Below are 19919 nucleotides of genomic sequence, written 5' to 3' on the forward strand. Positions count from 1 at the left end.
GAATCTGGCCTGGAATGCATGCAGCAGGGTTGCCAAGTTCATTCAGGGAATCACCCACGATTTTCCGGGATAAACATATTAGGGGAATTAAGATCTCCCTTTACCATACAAATCCAGAAATACCAGAGATTTGGAATGTATTTTAAATTCCCCTGGAATGCATTGTGTCAGAAGAGCATGTATTTTTAACGTGGAGACATTCTTCTCCATTTTGGAGGACAAGGGTGACTTTCTTAGATTTTAGCATCATCCAGATTTTTTAAAAAGTCTTTGAATTTGCTGCACACAACACTTGGATTCTACCATTTATATTTTCTGGAAGCATTTCTCCCATTCAGCCTAAGCTAACTGGAGACAAATTTGCTTCTGTGCTACCGTCCAGAGACTTAACTAGGTATAAAAACACCGCATGCATTTACCTCCAGGAATACAGCTATGTGATTTAGACTTGGAATGGCTGCATTCTTTCTGCCCCTCTCTCGGCTTTTGCCATCATAAACAAATTTTGCAGCTATTCTGTACTGTTATGGCAATTTAATACTCCCCAGCAGTCTAGAAAATGTGACCATCATGGCTAAGTGACCAATATGCTGGTAAGCTTGGTACTTAGCATTGTCATGTGAAGGCAGTCCTCTATAGAGCAGCTGCTTCCCTCACCTCTGGTAGAAAAACATTCTTTGGCTTTGGTGGTATATTATAGCTCCATGCCTGTATATAGCATGGTACAGTGATGCGCGCAGTGATTGATAGCAATAGCAACTAAGAACTAGATCTTTACAAGTCTGAATGGCAAATTTGCGTATCTTTTGCTGGAAACATCTGACAAGTCTGCCTTCATATCCTGACAAAGATTAATCTAGGCTACAGCATTCAAATTTCAGACATGCGAGTGCAGTCATATTTAAATAGCATATTTAAGCAGGAAGACGTGCAAGTTGTAATGCTCTGTGCGATCCATGCTTCAGGAGCCTGATGCTTGAGTGCCGCTCTGTGTACGCACTTTGCAACCCACACTCGCCTAGCCACAGAACTAATTTGCAGCAATTAAATAAAATGCACGGTGAACTGGGGTTCTCCCTTGCTCCCCACCGCATTTTCCTGTTTCAGGGCTGAACTCGAGCAGACGCAGAGAATGCGCTGGGTGAGGGAGAAAACTCGCCACAGCCACATATGGGGGACATTTACACTCGCAACGATCCGCTCCCGACCGACACAAGGCCGGGGCCGGCTGCAAGCACACAGCCCCGCTCCCCGCCCCGTGGGGAGCCCACCGGCGCCGCGGGGAGACCCCGGCCCCGGCCCCGCGGGCGCGGCAGCGCTCGGCCGCTCCCTGCTGGCCCCGACCGGCGCCGCAGGCGCTCTTTGTTCCCGGGGCAGAGGGAACCACGGGCCGCTGTGGATTGATTATTGCCCCTCCCCCGCCCCCTCCCGCCCTGGAAAGTGATTTCGGCAACTCCCTCGGTTCCCCCTTTTGCTGGTGGAGGGAATCCGCACTCCCGCGTTTGTTTCATCTGCGTTGGGACGCGGAGGGAGCCTCCCCCCAGCTCAGCGGGGCACGCTTTGCTTTCCTTCCACCCCGTTCTTCTTCCAGAAGTGCGAATTGCTGAGGATACTGAGCGGGAACGTGAGAAACTGTGCCCTGTACAAAAGATTACGCTAATCCCACCCAGCTGAGTTGCAAAACCCTGGGTTTGGGCCTATTTTAAGAATTATATCAATGGTTATGCTCAACTTTGGTGTCTGGGTGATTTAAGCTGGTGTTAAAGCTGGTTGTTAACTGCACAGTGAAAATGAGGTGAGACTGAAGTGTTTTGAACCTGTAAATTCCTTCCCTGACTCACCCGACAGCTACAAATGTTCAGACTATGAGCAGTGGGACAGCCAGCCTCCGTACAGATCCGACCTTCTCCAAAATCCAGATGTAGCCATGTTGTTTCCTTGTACAGCCAGCTGAACATTTTGAGCCCAGCTGGATGTCCATCCTTTTCTAGTCATTTGCAGGTTGTTCTGAACCAAATGTATAGGGAGGTCCCAGGTAAGACCTCGAGGCTTCCTGAGGTCCTTAGCACATAGGCAGTCAAGCATCTTTCCTGCTGTTAGGGCACTGTAATAGCACCAGCTATGACACCGTCTGCACTTTCACATGCAGGATACGTAACATCCTTTGCTATCACCTCTGCTGGAGAAAGTCCAAATCCACTCCATTTGAAAGCCTTCCTCAGGACCTCTTTCTACCTGAATGCCTGTGGAAATCTGCCAGCACGTATCAGCTGTAACAGGCAGTTCAGTGCCGGTGTATTTATCTCATTTCTATCATACCATTTGCCTCAGTGGCAAAACTTGTCTCCATGTGTTCTGCATCCAGCTAACTTGTGTATTCATTCGGATTCACATTCCTGCCTCCCTGTTTCACTGTCCCTCATTGCTCTCATTGACTCATGTCTTGCACCAGACTGTAAATTTCTGAGGCCAACAATCAACTCGGGAAAATAAATAGTATCGTGGATGGCTGAGAGATCCTTCTGAATGTAGGTGGGCAGGAGCTGCAGGGCAAAGGCAGCTGTTTTCTCTGGGATCCTGGGCTGGGTAGGGGGTTTGGTGTCTTTCTTTTCCCACTTATCAACTGGAATGTCTGAACACAAGGATAACTTGAAACCTCCCATTTCCTTGGGTAACGGAAAGTACTGAAATTCTCTGTTCCCACTGTGTAGCTAGCTGCACAAGCTTCAAAAGCATTCTTTGCTGTGAAACTCTGATTGTATGCACTATCCCTTCCTGTTATTATTGAGTGAGGGTCTTTCCTTGCTTACATTCTTTTGTAAATGCTCTTGCAGGATCCCAAGTTCACTTTGAGAACTACAGCTCTTTGGAGACACAAAGTCCACAAGACCTTTGCGTCTTGGGAACTCCCCCAAGCTGCAAACCTGTTTGCTGGAGAAATGCTGTACTGCTACCTATAGAAAACCACGCTGTGGCATCCTGATTATTGACATAATGAGTGTCCCCTGCCTCCCACATCTAAAGGTAAAAATACAGAATCCCATTACCCATGGATGCTTTCTCTTTTCTGTGCAGATGCCTAAGTTATGTTCAGTTCAGTAGATCACACTTCGGATAGCCCTGAGCTAGTGCCAGCCACTGCCCGGCAATCCATATAGTCTGTGCCAACCCATCAGGTCAGACAAGTAGGGCCTCATGAGACTTTCCATGTTGCTGCCACAGTGACCTTAGGTCTCCAAACTTCCGTTAATTTTGACTGTGAGCTTCTACCTGACACTCGGCAGCACCTGTCTGATGTCTGGCTGTCTTTGCACCTTCATTTTTGATGGGTTTTCCTAAGTTATCTCACTTTTGCAAGGGCAGGAGAGAACCAAAAGCCTTATTTTGCAGTTTGGAGTTGCCGTTGAAGGACAAGTTACTCCTGTGATAATTTCGTGGGACCAAACATACTGAGCAGAATACCAGTATTGCACTACATGACACACCTCAGGTAGGAATAGCTGCTGAAATCCATGAAGTTGTCCTTTCTAAGGGCTTTTCATGTTTGGAGGGCTTAATGAGGAAGCTACCACCTGCCAAGCGCCTTCTCTGCCTCCAAACCCAGAGCACTGTTGCTTCTGCCAGAAAAACACCTTTAAGTGCTTTTGTGTACTTCTGTGGGATCTTCAGCAGTCTGCAGAATGAGAGAGGCAGTCCAAACAAATCATCTGTACACTGGTGATAAGGCAGAGAATGAAGGGTGTAAATGTCAAGATTATGAACACTACTCCAGCCAAATGATAACTGCTTGAAAGGAAAAGAGCCTATGAAGAACACATGGGTTCTCTCAATGGCAGTGTGGCACAACCGTTCAAGAGAACCATTCTGAGATACAAGCACTCACCTTTATGTTCAACATCGTTATCTCTGTGTCAGTCACTGCTGGGAGACCACAATGGCCAATGCTGCCTCTTAGGACTAATCTAGGTGTTTTTTTATGTCTAGGCTTTTAGTATGTTTAAGCACAAAGTGTGGTTCCTAAACTCCTTTTCTCAGCCTGAAACCCCTGAAGGTGTTCGTGGTGAAACTGGAGCTCCCACTCCACGGGGGACACTGCAAGTAATGTCTAAGTGACGGGAAACTGAGCAGGGTCAGGACAGTAGTTACAGATGCTGTTGGCCAAGAAGGGTGTTGTCTGCAGATGTGCACCTTGGGACATGACCAGGGGAGACATCTTGAGAGCAACTGTCCACTGTCAGAGATACGTAATGTGTGAGGACGCTCAGATCTCTGAACCTGAATCAGAGCTGGTTTCAACAGGGAACTGTCCATCTAGCAAGGGATAGGGAATCAGCTTGTAGCATCATTCACAGCACAGCCAGAAATTCAGCATCCTCAAGCCTCATTTAAAATTGAAAAGTGCCTCCAAAGGAATTGTTTGTTGCTTTGTTTGCAAAAAGTGCAAACGGCACATCAGAGAAGCAAAAATGCCTTGGTGGCTTGTTTGGCTGAACACTTAGTCAGGGTGTATTGTAATGAGCCATATGCTAGCTTTGCATAGTATTATGGAGTAAGCCAGCTGCAATGCGCAGCTGACTAATCTGGCTGGAAAAATCTTCATTTTCCATAACAGAAGGCCAGCAAAGGCAAGCATTCTGGCAGGTACCGTCAACCCCTCTCACTGCTCCTGTCATCTTGCTGTGGATCAGATGAAGCTAAGAGAGCAAGAAACCTCTGCTTCATTTTTGTCCTAAAGGAGAGACCCTCTTCAGCTCTAAGCTGGTTTAATGGTAACTGCTTTTATGAACCATAAGCGCTTTGTACTCTTACGGAAGAGGTTCCCACCACTTCTTCTCGCAGCTGCCATTCTCATTGCCTCAGTCAGAGCTCCATCATTTGCCATTCAGCATTCAGCTCAGTTGATGCAGTGGAAACCTCCTGTGAGTTAAAGGGAAGGAAGTCAGGAGGGGATGAGAACCTGATGAAGTGCAAGATCACAAACATGGCTGTGCAGCAAGAGAGCAAATGTCCTTTTTGACCCAAATCCCAACTCCTGCTGTGGCCAAAACCTAATGCCTAGGCAGAAGTATAAGAAGAGAGGATAAATATTTCCTCCAGATATCAACTTTGAGCAATTTATCTTTCAGGGACTTTCTGGAGCCAGAGGTGTTTCCTCTTTGCATTAGATAAACCTCAGTGGACTTTTCTTCTGTGTATTTGTCGAGCTCTCACTTGAACCCACTTGATCTTCCGGCATCCATGGCAGCCTGGGCTAAAACGTTTCACAGCTTACAATGTCCACTGTTGGACAAGCTGTACCTTCCTGCACCAGAAACAGATCTTCAGACTTCAGCTGTGCTAAGTGCTGATCCAAGGATTTGTCTGGCCACCCTCTGAATAGGTGAGAAATCCCCACCTAGAAGGTGGGAACATCAATAGTCCTTTTAAGTTCTTTTTTCAAACTATTATTGGTTGTGTTTCCAAGGCAAAATTAACAGCCATGTCAGAATCTACTACAAATGAATACAGCAAATCAGGAAACAATGCTGATGAACCAGAATTAGGTTAGCTCTGATTTATTTTTTTAAAGAGAAGAACTTAGCTTAGGGTTACCCCTCTGCATTTACATGTATCTAGAGCTTTGAATGCTCTGGGCCATCATTACATACAGACAGAAAGGGGCTGATCATGTATAGAACTATTATTTCAGAAAGGCTGAAAAAGAAGCCATGAAGCTGTCTCACTTTTGGAGTGCCCATGTAAATGTGACATCTAAGCCTCTCAAGTGCAACAAAACCATGACGTGGTAGTAATGGGAGGTGGGGGGGTGGGGGGGATGTGGGAAAACCTCAGGGATACCATATTTGTGTCTGAGTTAGAAGCCTGAATCACTCTCATTAAAAGAAAAATTCCCCACAGACAGGATTGTTAAGACTATTCTTATTTGACATGGTTATTAATGAGGAGGAGGAGGGAGAAAATTGCACATTAATGAACTTCTCAGACAATAATACTCTGGGAAGATCTGAGGGCTCCAGTGAGGAAAGATCATTGGCCAAGTGGAGTGCAGTGCTATCATTATGTTGACAAAATGCTGAAACCTCTGAACATTGCATCCAATCCTTTCCAAAACTGCCAGCCTCACAGGGCAAATACTTTTCATTGTCAGTGAAAATCGGGAAGATGAAAAAGCCTGTTTTCTTCTAAATTCACCGTATGGTCATTGCAGAATGTGACATGAGGTACCTGCATGTTTGGAGTGTAGGGTGGCAGTTAGTGGTATTTTACTTCACTCAGCCACTTCTACCTCTCCTCCCCCTACGCTCCACCTGGGTTCCTTGCTTTATACCTCTGGTCAGTGTCCCATAGATACACTCCTGCCAAGTCCTATCCTTCAGGCTGACTCTGAAACAACACCCTTTCTGCCCAACACTCAGGTTTCACTGCAAAAAATGAAAAGCCAAATCCCTGCTAAAATCAGGCATTTTTGGTGGTGTGACCAAAATCTGTAAGAACGAAGTGGGAATGTGAGAGGCTCAGTCATAGCTGGGATGTGCTAACTACAGAATCATAAAATGGTTGAGGTTGGAAATGAGCTCTGGAGATCATCTAGATCATCACCTCTTCTGCTCACGCCTGGACCGTGTCCAGTTGGGTGCTATCTCCACAGATGGGACACTCCATAGCCTATGTAGGCAACCTGTTCCAGTGTTTGACCACACCCACAGTAAAAATAAATAAATAAAATTATTGTATTCAAATCAAGTTTGTTGGTGGTTGTTTTCTTTTAAATGTGTGCCCATTGCCTCTGGCCCTGTTGGTAGGCACCACTGAGAAGAGTCTGGGCTCCTCTCTTCATTCCTTCCCATCAGACATTATTTACAGGTTGGGAAGTTCTTCCCTGAACCTTCCCTGCTGCAGGCTGAACACTCCTGGCTCTCTCAGCCTCTCCTCACATGACAGATACTCCAGTCCATCATCTTCATGGTCCTCCACTGGACTTTGCTTGGGAAGCACCTGCACAAGAGGAGACAGCTCCCCGGTAGCTGTTTTCCCCAGACGCAGGGCATTGCTGCATGCTACAGATATGCCTAAAGCCAACCCAGTAACCTCGGTACAGTCAGGACTGGAGGCTACGGGAGTCAGAAGTGTTATCTCAGCAGAGTGATGGCAGGGGCAGAGCAAGAGCATCATCTGGAAGGCAGCAACATGTGGAGATGAATACAGCACAGCACTGCCAGTCCTAATTGCTGCGCACGCAGCAGGCAGAGCCTGTAGCTTGGGTGGCTGTAAGGAAGCAGGGAACATTGGAAGGAAAACTCCCAGGCAGGTGTGCTGGAGGTCCCAAGCAAGAGCAAGGACAGAAGTGCCAAGGGGCTGAAGGGAGCACGGGGATTTGGAGTCAGCACCCTCCCTGACAGGGAGTAAGTGCTATCACCTTCCCCTGCCTCTGCTCACTTTGACTCCAGAGCCGCAGGGGGGCTGGGAGCTGGTGTCAACAGCAGCAGCTCTGCCTGGTGCTGGGCAAGATGGAATAAAGCTGTGGTTGCCCTCGAGTGTGGCTGAACTGACTGGGTGGGAAGGGTGCAGGGGAGAGGAATGCTGGGCTCCTGAGCACCAGGACACCTCCTCTGCATCTTAGCCGAGTAATAAAATAAGTGCGGTTGGGTGAACACCAGAAAGGTCCTGACATTTCAGAAATCCTTCGCTGTTTTGCCTTTAATCAATCTGTACTAAGCCTCAAATACAAAAAGAAGTGCTTAGGGCAAAGGTGAATTTCATATTAAGAGTAAATTGCTTTGATGCTTGTCAATTTGCTGAGATTTTTACAGCAAGGAAATAGTATTATTTCCCAGGCTCCTGGCATGGTCCTAAAGGTCACATCTTGTCATATAACCCTCTTCCTTTCTCTCCAGCTGTTGTTCACATGATAAAAGCTGCAAGTATAAAGATGTTGCTGCTGCTTTTTGGTACCACCAGGTAAAAAAAAAAATAATAAAAAAAAAGTCTCAGTTGTTTCATGTTCTTGGAGCTTTATTGTAAAGTGGAATGAAAATGGACCGTGAAAAGCTCATTGCCACTTTGCATTGATATTATTTCACACATGTATTTATCTTCCTTCCTACTCAGCTGAGTTCACATTTCTTCACAAACCAGTCCCATTACTTCTAAGTGAGAACTTCTACCACATGTTCACAATGAAGGCTCTCCAAATAAATGGCAAATGCTTTTCATAAAACACATTACAACTACAGTTTCATGAAGACTGCTGTAACAGAGAGGCATGTCCTCACTAGGCATTAAATCAAGAACAGTGAGATCTGCATAGGTCCAGAACTGAACTCGTGACACCTACGTGTCTCACATCAAATCTGGTTTTTTTCAGCTACCAGCAGGTATGCTATTAAGTATAATTACAGAATATTCCACAGTTGAGATATGACAGCATTTAGGGCCCTGTGTGAATTTATAGAACTTAAGTGACATGTACTACATGGGTACAGCCTCTCAGGCACAGGGCTAACACTATTCAATGCAGGTGCAAACCCACTGAGCACAGACTGTAACTTGGCGTGCTCTTATGATGAAATTGGATTTGAGTTACGCTGCTGCATGGAGAGTGCCATAAAACCCAGAACCACCTTGCTTGCAGGTACCCAGAGAAGCCTTCTTGCCAAGCCTGTGGGGCCAGTGCGCTGCCTTGGCGTAACCAAGGGTCCAGGGGTAATGCCTCTTTCCCCTTCCCATTTCCAACTATGACCAGAGGTGCTGCACCTCATGAGGAAGACCACTCCCCTCCACCTAGGGCCCATCTCCCCAGTCATGTGCTTGCTTGCTGTAAGCAGCCCAGCCATCCAAGCCACCTCCACGCCTCACACACCCTTGGCAAACTCCCTCAGTCCTCTCACCCGTCCTTCATAGCCACCACATCCCACTTCACCTCACACACCCCTCAGACACCCCTCACAAAGAGAAAGCACAAGACCCTTCACAGAGAGTGACAAAGACCCCTCACAGAGAAAGCACAGGCACAAGAGATCCCTCACAGATGGCGAGCCCTCACAGCATAAGACCCCTCACAGACAGCATGATCCCTCAGAGAGCGAGAGCAAGTGCAAACCCTCGCAGTGAGACCCCTCACACAGACACCCCTCAGAGTGTGACCCTCAGAGCACAAGCAACACATCAGAGCACACAAGCGGGTGCAAGAGACCCCTCACAGAAAGCGAGTGTGCGAGAGACCCCTCACAGAAAGTGCGAGCCCTCACAGAGTGAGAGTAAGCACAACCCCTCACAGAGACACTCCTCATAGAGCGTGACCCCTCAGAGCACGCGAGCGGGTGCAAGAGGCCCCTCACAGAGCACGCGTGCCCTCAGATAGCAAGAGCAAGCGTGACCCCTCAGAGACACCCTTCATAGAGTGCGATCCCTTAAGTGCATAAGTGGCCCCTCACAAAGCATGACAGACCCCTCACAGATTGAATCTTCAGTGAGAGATCCCTCACAGAGAGGGCGTGGGTGCAAGAGACCCCTCACAGAGGGCGAGCTCTTACAGAGCAAGAGCGAGCACGACCCCTCACAGTGAGTGTGCAAGAGACCCCTCACGGATAGCACAAGCCCTGAGAAAGTGAGAGCAAGCGCAACCCCTCACAGAGTGAGACCCCTAACAGAGACATCCCTCAGAGAGCGTGAGCGACCCCTCAGAGACAGCACGGATGCAAGAGACCCCTCACTGAGAGGGCGCGGGCTCAAGATCCCCCACAGAGAGCGCGACCCCTCACGGACAGTGAGTGCGTGAGAGACCTCTCAGAGAGCCTGACCCCTCACAGAGCTGCCTCGCCCCCCCGCCTCTCCCCCCGCCGGCAGCCGGCAGCAGCCCCAACCGCGCGCGAGCCGCCTAACTGGGGAGACGCGCGCGGGCGCCACACGCCCCCACCGGCACCGCGGCGGCCGCTGCACTTCCGCTTCCCCCGGCGCGCGCCCGGGAAGGAGGGGGGCTGCGCGTGCGCTCTGGGCGGGCCGCTTCCCGGGCGCCTGCGCGTGAGCGCCGCCTCGCGCCTCCCGCCCTTTCCTCCTCCACCTCCTCGGCGAGGGCCCGGCCGCTGCTCCGCGCCCCGCCCCGGGCCGGGGATGCGCTGCGTGGCGGGCGAGGAGCGGGATGGAGGTGGAGGAGGCGTTCCCGTTGGTGGGGCAGATGGGGCCCTACCAGGTGTATCTGTGCGTCCTGCTGGCCGTGCTTCTCCAGGTGAGCCCCCCCCCCCCCCCTTCCGTGGGGTGCAGCGCCCGGCTTGCATGAGGGAGGCAGTGGCGGCGGGGGATGCTCCCACCCGCTCAGTGTGGGTGCTTTGGGCAGGTGGTGGCTCGGGTGGTTGGGTGGGTGTGCCTGGGGTGGGTGCTGCCTGGGGTGCAGATTGGTGCTGGAGGTTTTCTGCTGAGGGCTGCTGGTGGCAGGAACTGGTTTTCTGCGGTTTGCTGTGCCGCTGGCGCGGAGGTGACCTCTGTGCAAAGGCAGGGTGAACTTCTGCAGGGTGAATTTGGGGCAGACGGCTGGTGCTGTCTGTGCCGTGGTGCCTGGGGAGTCGTGTGCCTCGTGTCACTGGGTGAGCAAACTGGGAGTATTCAGTCTGTCAGGTGAAGGGCTTGTTGAAGTGAAATTAAACAGATTTCCATGAGCTGGGTTGGAAGACAGTGACTTCTGTCAGAGACTGTGCTGGGAATCTGACACAACCTAGGGTTAATGGCCTAGGCTAGTCATTTCTAGATTGCGTGGCTTGTTTGTGGTGGAAATGTTTGAATAGGTACAGGTGGTCACTGATACCTCTGTGTGCAGAAGCTGTCATCTAATCAGCTGATAGGCTATGGTTGCTTATGGTACTTTGATTTGCCTTAACTCTTGGAATGTAGGGGCAGTGGCTCTGCATTAGGTATTTGAACGAGGCTTTACATTTTGGGTAGTCAGGTTTGTATTCTGTGAGATAAAAAACTGGACTGCCCTTAAGTTTCATGATTAAAATGGAGCTCAAAGTAACAGCGGTATGCTCTAGTATTAGAGGCTGCATGACCAGGTGATGTGCTCTGCAACCAGGTGTGTTGTCTTCACTCCAGCTTTGCTTCATCTTTGTGCCTATTCCTGTGGAGGTGGAGAGGAGAGATGAGGTTAATATGTGCACCTTCACAGTCAGGCCTAGACATATAGTTTGAATCTGACAGAACTTTGGTTTACTCTATGCTAACTTCAGAAATTTAATTTTAGTGAATTCAGCTAGGCTGACAAATGCTGGGTTACAGCCACTGTGGAAACTTAGCAGCTGCAGGAGGGGAGAGGAGAACTTAAGTATCCTCCTGCCTCTGCTGCCCAGTATTTTATAGTGATCAAGAACTTCTAGTCATGAGCTGTGAGACTGAAGATGTCTTCTCCTGGCAGCTAGGGGACTGGCAGAAGTGTCAAGAAGCTGTATGAGAGGACCAAAGAAAATTCAAATGCCCGGTCCTGTCAACTGGGATATCTGTACTTGGTTGCAAAGCTATGATGATGAACAGCAAAAAATTTGCAGGTCTCTGTTCTTTGTATTGTTTCTCTTTGACTGATTTAGTTTATTAATCCTTTAAAGTTAGACATTGCTCAGAGTTTGTTCTGCTGGCTGACCAGCTTTGTATGCTCACTGAAGATCAGGAATTTAGGAAGAAATAGTTATTTTTTTCTTCTGGTGCCAGTCATGCTCTGGACCAATCTACAAGTGGTCTGTATTCCTACAGTTTTGAGTAGTATGGGTCAGCTGTTCTGTAATGCTTTTGTTTGTTTGTTTTCTTTTTAATGAATTAACTTGCATTTCTCATGGGAGAAGTAAACAAAGATCTTTACAAATCTGGAAGCTAATCAGAATAACTAAAGAAAAAAGGTAGCTGGTTTGCAGGACTTTTTTTTTTCTTTTTTTTTTTTTTTCTTCTCATATTATTGTTAATTCTTGAACTTTACCAATGAGGATCGTCCCCTGACTGGTATGTTTTCTTTGCTTCCTATCATGCCAGGCACAGGAGTTTGTAAGGGATTTAGATGTGAAGCTTGTTGTCTTTCAATCCATAAATTGATTCAGACTTGTACAACTGGTTCCTGCTTGGGTGGTTGATTGCTTTCTGTGTTCCTTTACTGATGCCAAGTTATGTAATGTGTCACTGGGATGTGCAAGAGCAAGACTGAAGGCAGGTTCCACGGCCACTGTTAGTCGTTTGTCTGGTTTATCGTCAAGTCTTTGGAGGATGGACTCAAGGGTAAGTAATGTAGAGGGTGTGTGATGTAGATTTAGGCAATCATGGGCTCCTTTAGTGGATTTGCTGCAGCATCAGGCTGCAGAATGAGAACTCCTGCTAGTCTATGTCACTGGCTCTGCCATGGACTGAGTATGCCATTTTATTGCTTGTTTCCCTGTCCCTTCCCATGTGCTCCCTCAGTTGGCTTGTATTTTTGCATTGGCCTATTGATATAAAAAATAATTTTACATTCTTAAAGATAAGACTACCACATGGGTGAAAAATATTTTTGTCTTTGCTGTGTCAAGTCCCTTAATCTCTGATGCTAATATACTGAAATTAAACTCTTGTTTTTCCTGCCCCATAAGATGCCCAGCAGATGTTCGTGCTTTCCTTATAGGCATTTGTGCTTTTTTATGTCTGCATGTTTCTTATCTCTTGAGTTTTCTACTTATATTTTTTGTCATCATAGTGCTTTTGTCATATAAATTTCTACAGTGGACTGTTTCTACCATGCAGCCTTACTGACATGCCAATGTATCTGGTCTCTGAATTCTAATTACAACCATAGTTTAGTCAGAGAACTTTTTTGAGGCAAGCTGTACCAAATATTTGTGTCTGTATGGATGAGACTTTCCACATGATAGTAAACTTCCCTGTGGGCTTGAGCGAACTGGTAACTCGACCTGTGTAACGCACTTACTGACACTCTTGGGAAAAAACCTCCAGGCTGCTTGTAGTTGAAAAAATATTTTTGTATGTCATCAGTGTAAAACTAGATTAAGTGTAAGTCTTGTGGGCTGCTTCTTTCATTTTCTTCACTGATCTGTATTATTTCTCTGCTACCTGCTGCTGTTATTCATTACCTTGTTGAGCTGTTACTGTATTAAGATATGCCTGGCTTATTCCCTACCAACTTCATAGGACTTTGCAAGATTTTTTAGGAATGTTTTATAGCAGTGGTTGGTAACTTTATAATGGAGTGACAACAGCTAATGTAGAGAAACATTTTCTTTTTTTTCCAAAATCTGTGGAATTACGCAAAGACCAAACTTACCCAACGAGTGTGGGGATAGTCTAATGATGTGACTTTGAGTCTTGCGTTTTCAGTGAACCTTTAAGAGAATGAGGGAGGAATAAAGGGAGCTGATGACTCTTAAAATACTTAGGGCTCTGAACTAAAAGCAATTGCTTGACACTTACTGATTACTAAAAAGGTGCTCACTACCTTTTGAAGAGTTTATATTGAAGCATTATTAAAGAATGATGTCTTCTGATGTTTGTTCAGTGTGTGTAGCAATGTTAGATAAAATCTCACATCTTGATCCGATGCTTGAAAGCATGCAAGCATATTTTAAAAAAAAGTTTCTTGGTCCCTTGTGACCCAAAATACATGGTTGGAAGAGGCTCTGTCTTTGTTGGTGAATCTGAGCTATGTGATAGCCCAAGTCCAAACTGAATTTGCAGAAATCTGAGAACAGGAGTGTGTTCCTACTGGATCTCTAGTAAAAGGCTTCTTAAAACATGTTAAGAGTTTAAAAGGGAGGTCTTGTTTGCACAGCTGAAAAAGTCTTTGCCTAAAGTAATGAGTAATGTGCATTACGCAGCAGTATGGATAATTACCAAGGGTGGTGTTTCCATCCATCTTAGGGAGAACGGTTAAGATGGTAACATCAAGTTCCTTGAATAATAATTATTTTAAGGCAAAGACATTCTTGATGTAGTGCAGCTGTAATGAGTGGTGCTGCTAACATCTCTTCGCTGTTGGCAGCAAGTCATGTATGACTTCTGTCATTAGAACATCCCAATGCAGAAAGCTGCTCTTTAATCAGCTCATCTGCACAAATGTTTTGAGGGAAAGCATATTCTGGGACATGTGGCTTAAGTAAGGCAGACTCATTCCAAATCTTTAGAAATACATCAAAAGCAGTAGTGTCTGCCTTTGGATAGGATACAGATGTGATCCCATATAAAGCCTTCTTTAACTCTGTTCCTTGACATTTCTGATATATCCCCTGTACACGTTCTACCTCCTTAATAGCATGAGATGTTACTTTGTAGTTGTAGTGACAGTAATGAAATACTTTGTCAGTGCATCTTCTTTTAATACTTACATCTGCTTGAGTCTATTAAGCTGCTGTTTGAACTAGCCAGAAATGACCAGCTTACTCCCAGTCCTTGATGAGGTATACCATTAGAACTTTATCTGAATAGAAAGTACAAAAAATCTGAAAAGTAATGAAGAATTTAAAATGAAAGAAAGAGATGGGAATTACACAAATTGCCTTACAATTGCTAGCGTAGGGTGCTGAAGGCATTCCAGGGGCTTCATGACAGGTGTGCTGTTTACTGAAAGTTACTTGGACATAGTTCAACTGTAAGTATCTGTAAGGTATGTAAGCAAGGTGGCAGATATAAAAAAGATTTGCAGAATTGCTGTGTAACCTTCCTTCACTTTGATTATCTCACTGTTTGCCTTTTTTCTTTATGTCTATGGGAAAAGAAAGAGTTTTAAGTCCCTCAGATTGTCAAGAAAGCAGTTGTGGAATGTATGTCAAATGTGCGGCCACTTACATGGGAGGGGCGGTTTCAAATGTGGCATGAATACAAACATAAAAAGTAGGGGCCCAAATTCTTATTTCTTAAAGTAAGGTTCTTATTTCCACATCTTTTTGTGCATTGTATCTTACTCAGAACATGCTTATGCTAGAGGATGGTGTTGCTTTCTTTGCAGAAATTATGAAGGCTTTTAAAGTAGTTGCATCACTGAATATAAGTCCTTGTTCTGGTATAGCTTGGGAAAAAAATAAGCTAGGTGGATGTAATTATGTAAGTTAATCACACAAAGTACTCATTTAGCTAAGAATATTTCTGCCTGAAAGTCAGTGGAACTTTGAGGTGAAGACCATTCCTACCATTTGCTCCAGTTGAGTGGAGGGAGTCTTTTAAAGAAAAAGAAGTAGTTATTTTTTCACTTATTACATTTCATTTCAATGATTCAGATGCTAACCGAGATTCCTTGGTCCTTTAGTGGCCTTCTGTGAAAAAAACAGCTGCCAGAAGAATCTAATACAGTCAAGACCAGTGTGGTCTGGCTTTCTATAATTACTTCTTTCAGATCCTTAACTGTTCCATAAAAGAAACAGTCACATATTTTCTGATATTATAGTGATGTATATCACCTTATAAAAGTGAATGCTAAAAGAAACAGTCACATATTTTCTGATATTATAGCGATGTATATCACCTTATAAAAGTGAATGCAGCTGACGCAGACATCATGCTATATTCTTTAGAAAACCTGAAATAACAATGCTGAGTTTTGACGTGCTTCATTAGCAGTGAGGTCCTTAACTCTCAGAAATAATGCAGAAGTCTAAATTCTAATAACTGTTTCCTTGCCGATTAATTTTAAATAGCTAAATTGCTACTGTTTTTTCCAGAAGCAATCCTGAGTGGAAGGTATTCATGAGACTCTTATCAGCTGCCTACATCCCAGTCTTCCCTCAAAATTATGTTGTGTCTTAATTCAAACCAGTGCATCCACATAGCTAAGCCTTAAATTTATGCAGGGGGAAAAGTGTGGTCAGAGTATGATAAGTATGGTCAAAGTATGGTCAGAGCAAGCTTGAGGTATAGAAGAAACATGAGCCGTAGCTTTTGGGACCTTCCTTTTAGCTGCACTTAAACTGCAAAGCACATGTAATTGAGCTCATTTAGGTGATTCTAAGTGTCATTCACAATTGCTGTGTCTTGCTCTTTTAATGATCACTACACTCACTCTGACAGGGAAACCAGGCATTCTGTATGTATGTAGCTATATAAACACATCTAGCCAGCTTTTGCAATTTAACTTACAAGGTGACTTCAGTTTCTTGCAGTTCAGTCCTAGAAGATGTCTGTTCAATGTGCTGTTGTAAAGACTTAGCAGAGTTACTGCTGATGGGCATAGCAAAAAGCATAAATTTTGGGAGAACCACAGTAGACATTCTGAAAGCCTGGCAACAGAGGGAAGGAAGCAGATTGTTCTGCCTATTAAAAAAAAACAAAACACAACAGCAGACAAATGAAACTTTTTTTTAAAAGCAAAGGTTACGTGCTGTGTAAAGAGCGAAGTTGTCAGAAGGAACTCACTCTGGGGCTCTACTCTAGCTATGGCTGAATGCCTTGTTTTTGCAATGTCTTTTTAACAACTGGGAGTGGAAGGTGCCTGGGAGGCACTGTGTCAGTGGTGATTGGCATCTTTATATGTAGTGTGGGTAAAACATATGGGGACATGTTTTCAGATTATTAACAAGAAAGTTTTAGAATATTTTGTGCAATGGGATGGTATTTGGATTCAGCGGGAGCTGAAGCAATCCCATCTTCTGCTATTAATCAAGATGGCTTTCAGCCTGGCAAACTGTTGAGACAATTCATCTAGCCAGTCTGTCCTCTGAGCACCTTCAGAAGATGAGCCGGGGGGTTAGCAGGCATAATTCTACCAGACAGCAAAGAGTATGGAATAAAAATACTTGTATTGACACACTTATCTCCCTTTGCTGCTTCCCTGCCCATATGTACACACAGTCTAGCTTCCCATATTTCATAGGCAATAAGTTGCCTGTATTTTTCCACTAGCAAGTCACATCATCAAGTCTCTCGTCACTGACACTTCCTCCATTTTAGAGACTAATTTCCTTTTCTCTCAAGTGATAGAACCGGTAGATGTATAATTGAACTCGGAATAATTGTTTCCAACTTGCACATAACTGTTGCTCTTTATTTCTGACCCAAATAAAGTTTTGTGCTCTCAAATGTTGTTTGTTTGACTGGAGTGGTTAATGTAACTACTTCTATTTATAGGTAATGTAGTGCTTCATGTGCGTTGTTTGCATTAAGTAAAACCTTGGCTGGTACTTGGAAAAAGCAAGCATAGTGGGACTGAAGTCCCTCTGGAGCAATCGCATCTGTCTTCTAGGTCTTTTCTGTTTGCAGTATGACCTCTGATGAAGTTTGGGCTTAACCTGGTTAAACATTGTATTTCTGTTCACCTGTTCTTTTTCCTAATCCCGGTGGGCTTGGGGGGGAAAGGGTGTTAAGAATTTGCCTTGGAAGGCACAATGAAGCTTTTGAGATCCTTGGGTAAGGAAAGCTGAAGACAGTTGCGTGTATGCCCTATTACTGCTTTCCATTTGTGGTATGCTCTTCAGTTATTGGTGTCTTAAAAATACTTAGAGAAAGACCAGAGCTCTTCAGTCTTTTTGAATTTCCACCCCCCCTACAGACTTCCCACTGAAGATGTTAAATCCTTGTACAGTAAATCTAAGACTGCTGGCAGCTTTGTGTTTCTTCATTATTTTTCCCAGAACTTTAAGAAGTAATTCAGGGACTTCTGAGGCCTGTAGGCTGTACATTGAAAAATCGCTGGTTTAGCAAGTTCCACCAGAAAATTAGAAAAAAAACCTGTTTTCAGTTCTGGCTCATCGTGTTGCTCTGAAATAGCAGTAAACCAAAAGCTTTTGTAATTAAAAAAACCAAACCCCAAAACAAAACACGAGTAGATCCAATTGCTTATCCTGCAGGCAAGTCCTTAAAATGAATAAATGAATGAAAGCAGCTTATATAAATGTCAGCAATGTCTTTTAGTCTGGATACTTAAATAGCAGAAACTTCTGAAGTAATCAGTGTGTGCTTTTATTATGTCTTTTTACCGAGTTAAATGCTGTAGTCATTTGGTAGTGAGGAAGTCCAGGCACAGCTGAGAATGGGCTTTTCTCATACTCTTAGCAGAACTGGCTCTGTGAGATTAAGACACTCGCCCAATATTCTTTGGCAGTGTCCCAAACCAGCGTCTAAGGTGAGGACTTTGGTCTCTTACGATACTGATATTGGCTGTCATTTGGCTATGTTGATAGCCAAAGCAGGCTGGGAGACACGGAGAGAAAGAAGGATAAAGATGAAATGCAAACAAAAGAATAATCCTGTTTGTGGAGGCAGGACTAAATTCTGCCTGATACTTGTCAGCCCACAATTCCTGCTTTTTTTGTTACCAGGAGTTGCTGACTTTTTTTGTCATGTTATCATATAACGCCATTGAGACTGTTCAGTCCTGGGCTGGTTTTTAGTATATTGATAAAGTGGAATAGTAACTTCTGGCACTTTTTTGCTTTGTTCTCCTCTAAGTCCTTCTTCACATAATAGTGGAGTGGCACTTCTGATGTGGTATTGATGAAACTGTATAGCTGGTATTCAACTGGGGAGTCTTGGCACTTTACACATTAATGTAATTTAACTTTCTGGAATACTCCTGTTAAAGTAGAGGTAGTATTTATAATGGGTTTTGTAATTTTTGTTCTTGGTTCTTGTTTATTGGCTTGGTTCTCTAACTTATCAGTGTGTGAGCATTTTTAGCAGAGAGGAACTGCAAGTTTACATATAGATATTTTAATATGGCACCTAAGCTTTCTTTCGTCCTTTTGATTCTAAAGGCAGAAAGTTAATACTTCCAACTTGCATGTTCAGAGGCCATTCAACCTGTGATGCTGAGGGTGACTATTTCCTTTGCTCAGGGTGATCCGGTTGTAGCAGTGGCAAGTCCTGTCTCGGCCCTTTGAGATGCAGGCTGTGAGGCCATGCTAGGTAACTATGTTTGCTTCTTCTAAGTGGTGTTGCACGTACTCCAGCATACTACAAAAATGAAAATTGTTTAGGCTATAGTGCCTGAAGCAGTTCTGGACTCATGGTTTCGGTCTACCCAGCATGCAGTTGGCTGCTGTGCTAACTGTTTAAATATATAGTAAAACTACTGTTCATTTCTGTCACTGAACTTGATGCTTTGTAGGGCAAGGCTGTGAGGTTTTTTTCGGCGTGGTGTACTTTGTAACATGCCAGAAGCATTGTAGCATCTGCTTCTCCAGTCTAGGTCTTCAGCAAATTCTAGGTCTCCTTGGTATCCTGTGCATTGCCTCTACCTCCTATGCTTTTTTTTTTTTTTGGGGGGGGGGGGCGGGGGGAAGTATTTATGGTAATTTTTAACGATTCTGTGGTAGGTAGGACACTAGCTGTTAATTTATCCAACAGACTTACATCACAGTAGAGGAATCCTACTGAGCTGTTCTTAATCTTGTAAATTTTCATCTGTCCCGGAGCAAACCATATAGATAACTGTCTTGCAAGATTTTGCTTCAGTACAAGACTGACTTCTTAACAGCAAACTCATTGTCTGTATTTATAGCACTGTGGAGAAATCCAGCTTGCAGAAAGTGATAGCAACCTGTTTCATGATGGCAAGTTTTCTTGATTGTTCTGATGTTTGGGAGAATGGGGTGGTGGAAGAGTAGAAGAAGAATGCTTTTGGCACAGTTTAAGGAAATATGCGTATTCAGAGTTAAAACTCACTCATGATCTTGTGTGAAGAATACTGTTTTGTTCTTGGAGAACATTTTGTGGAACTTTGTTTTGATTTTTGTTTGTCAGCATCTTCATTCCACCCTCTGTTTTGCTCTCCAGTTATAAGCAGACTCTGACATGCCCTCTGTCTTGGGTTTATTGGCAGTAACTGAGAAATATCAAATGGTATCAGTTTACTTAAGATACTGGATCTCTAGGATGGCACTAGTGAAAAAAGTGCAGAGCTGAAAATACCTCACTAAATTTTGCTGGTAAAGATCACTTCTGCATGTTGGCAGAAAAAGGGGAGGTTCATTTTA

At 44.7% G+C, this 19919-nt stretch overlaps 1 protein-coding gene across 1 annotated transcript in view; it reads left to right on the plus strand.

The window, feature by feature from the left end:
• Positions 1-10048: 10048 nt before the first annotated feature.
• The window catches only part of SLC22A15 (solute carrier family 22 member 15), a 41336-nt gene continuing 31465 nt past the window's right edge, over positions 10049-19919 (plus strand). The window contains exon 1 of the mRNA XM_037389444.1: positions 10049-10225. Within this exon, the coding sequence (XP_037245341.1) occupies positions 10139-10225 (87 nt within the window). The 5' untranslated portion in view covers positions 10049-10138. The remainder of the gene's footprint in view (positions 10226-19919) is intronic.

This window comes from Falco rusticolus, chromosome 5, assembly GCF_015220075.1.
Source record: "Falco rusticolus isolate bFalRus1 chromosome 5, bFalRus1.pri, whole genome shotgun sequence".
In the NCBI taxonomy this organism is placed as follows: domain Eukaryota; kingdom Metazoa; phylum Chordata; class Aves; order Falconiformes; family Falconidae; genus Falco; species Falco rusticolus.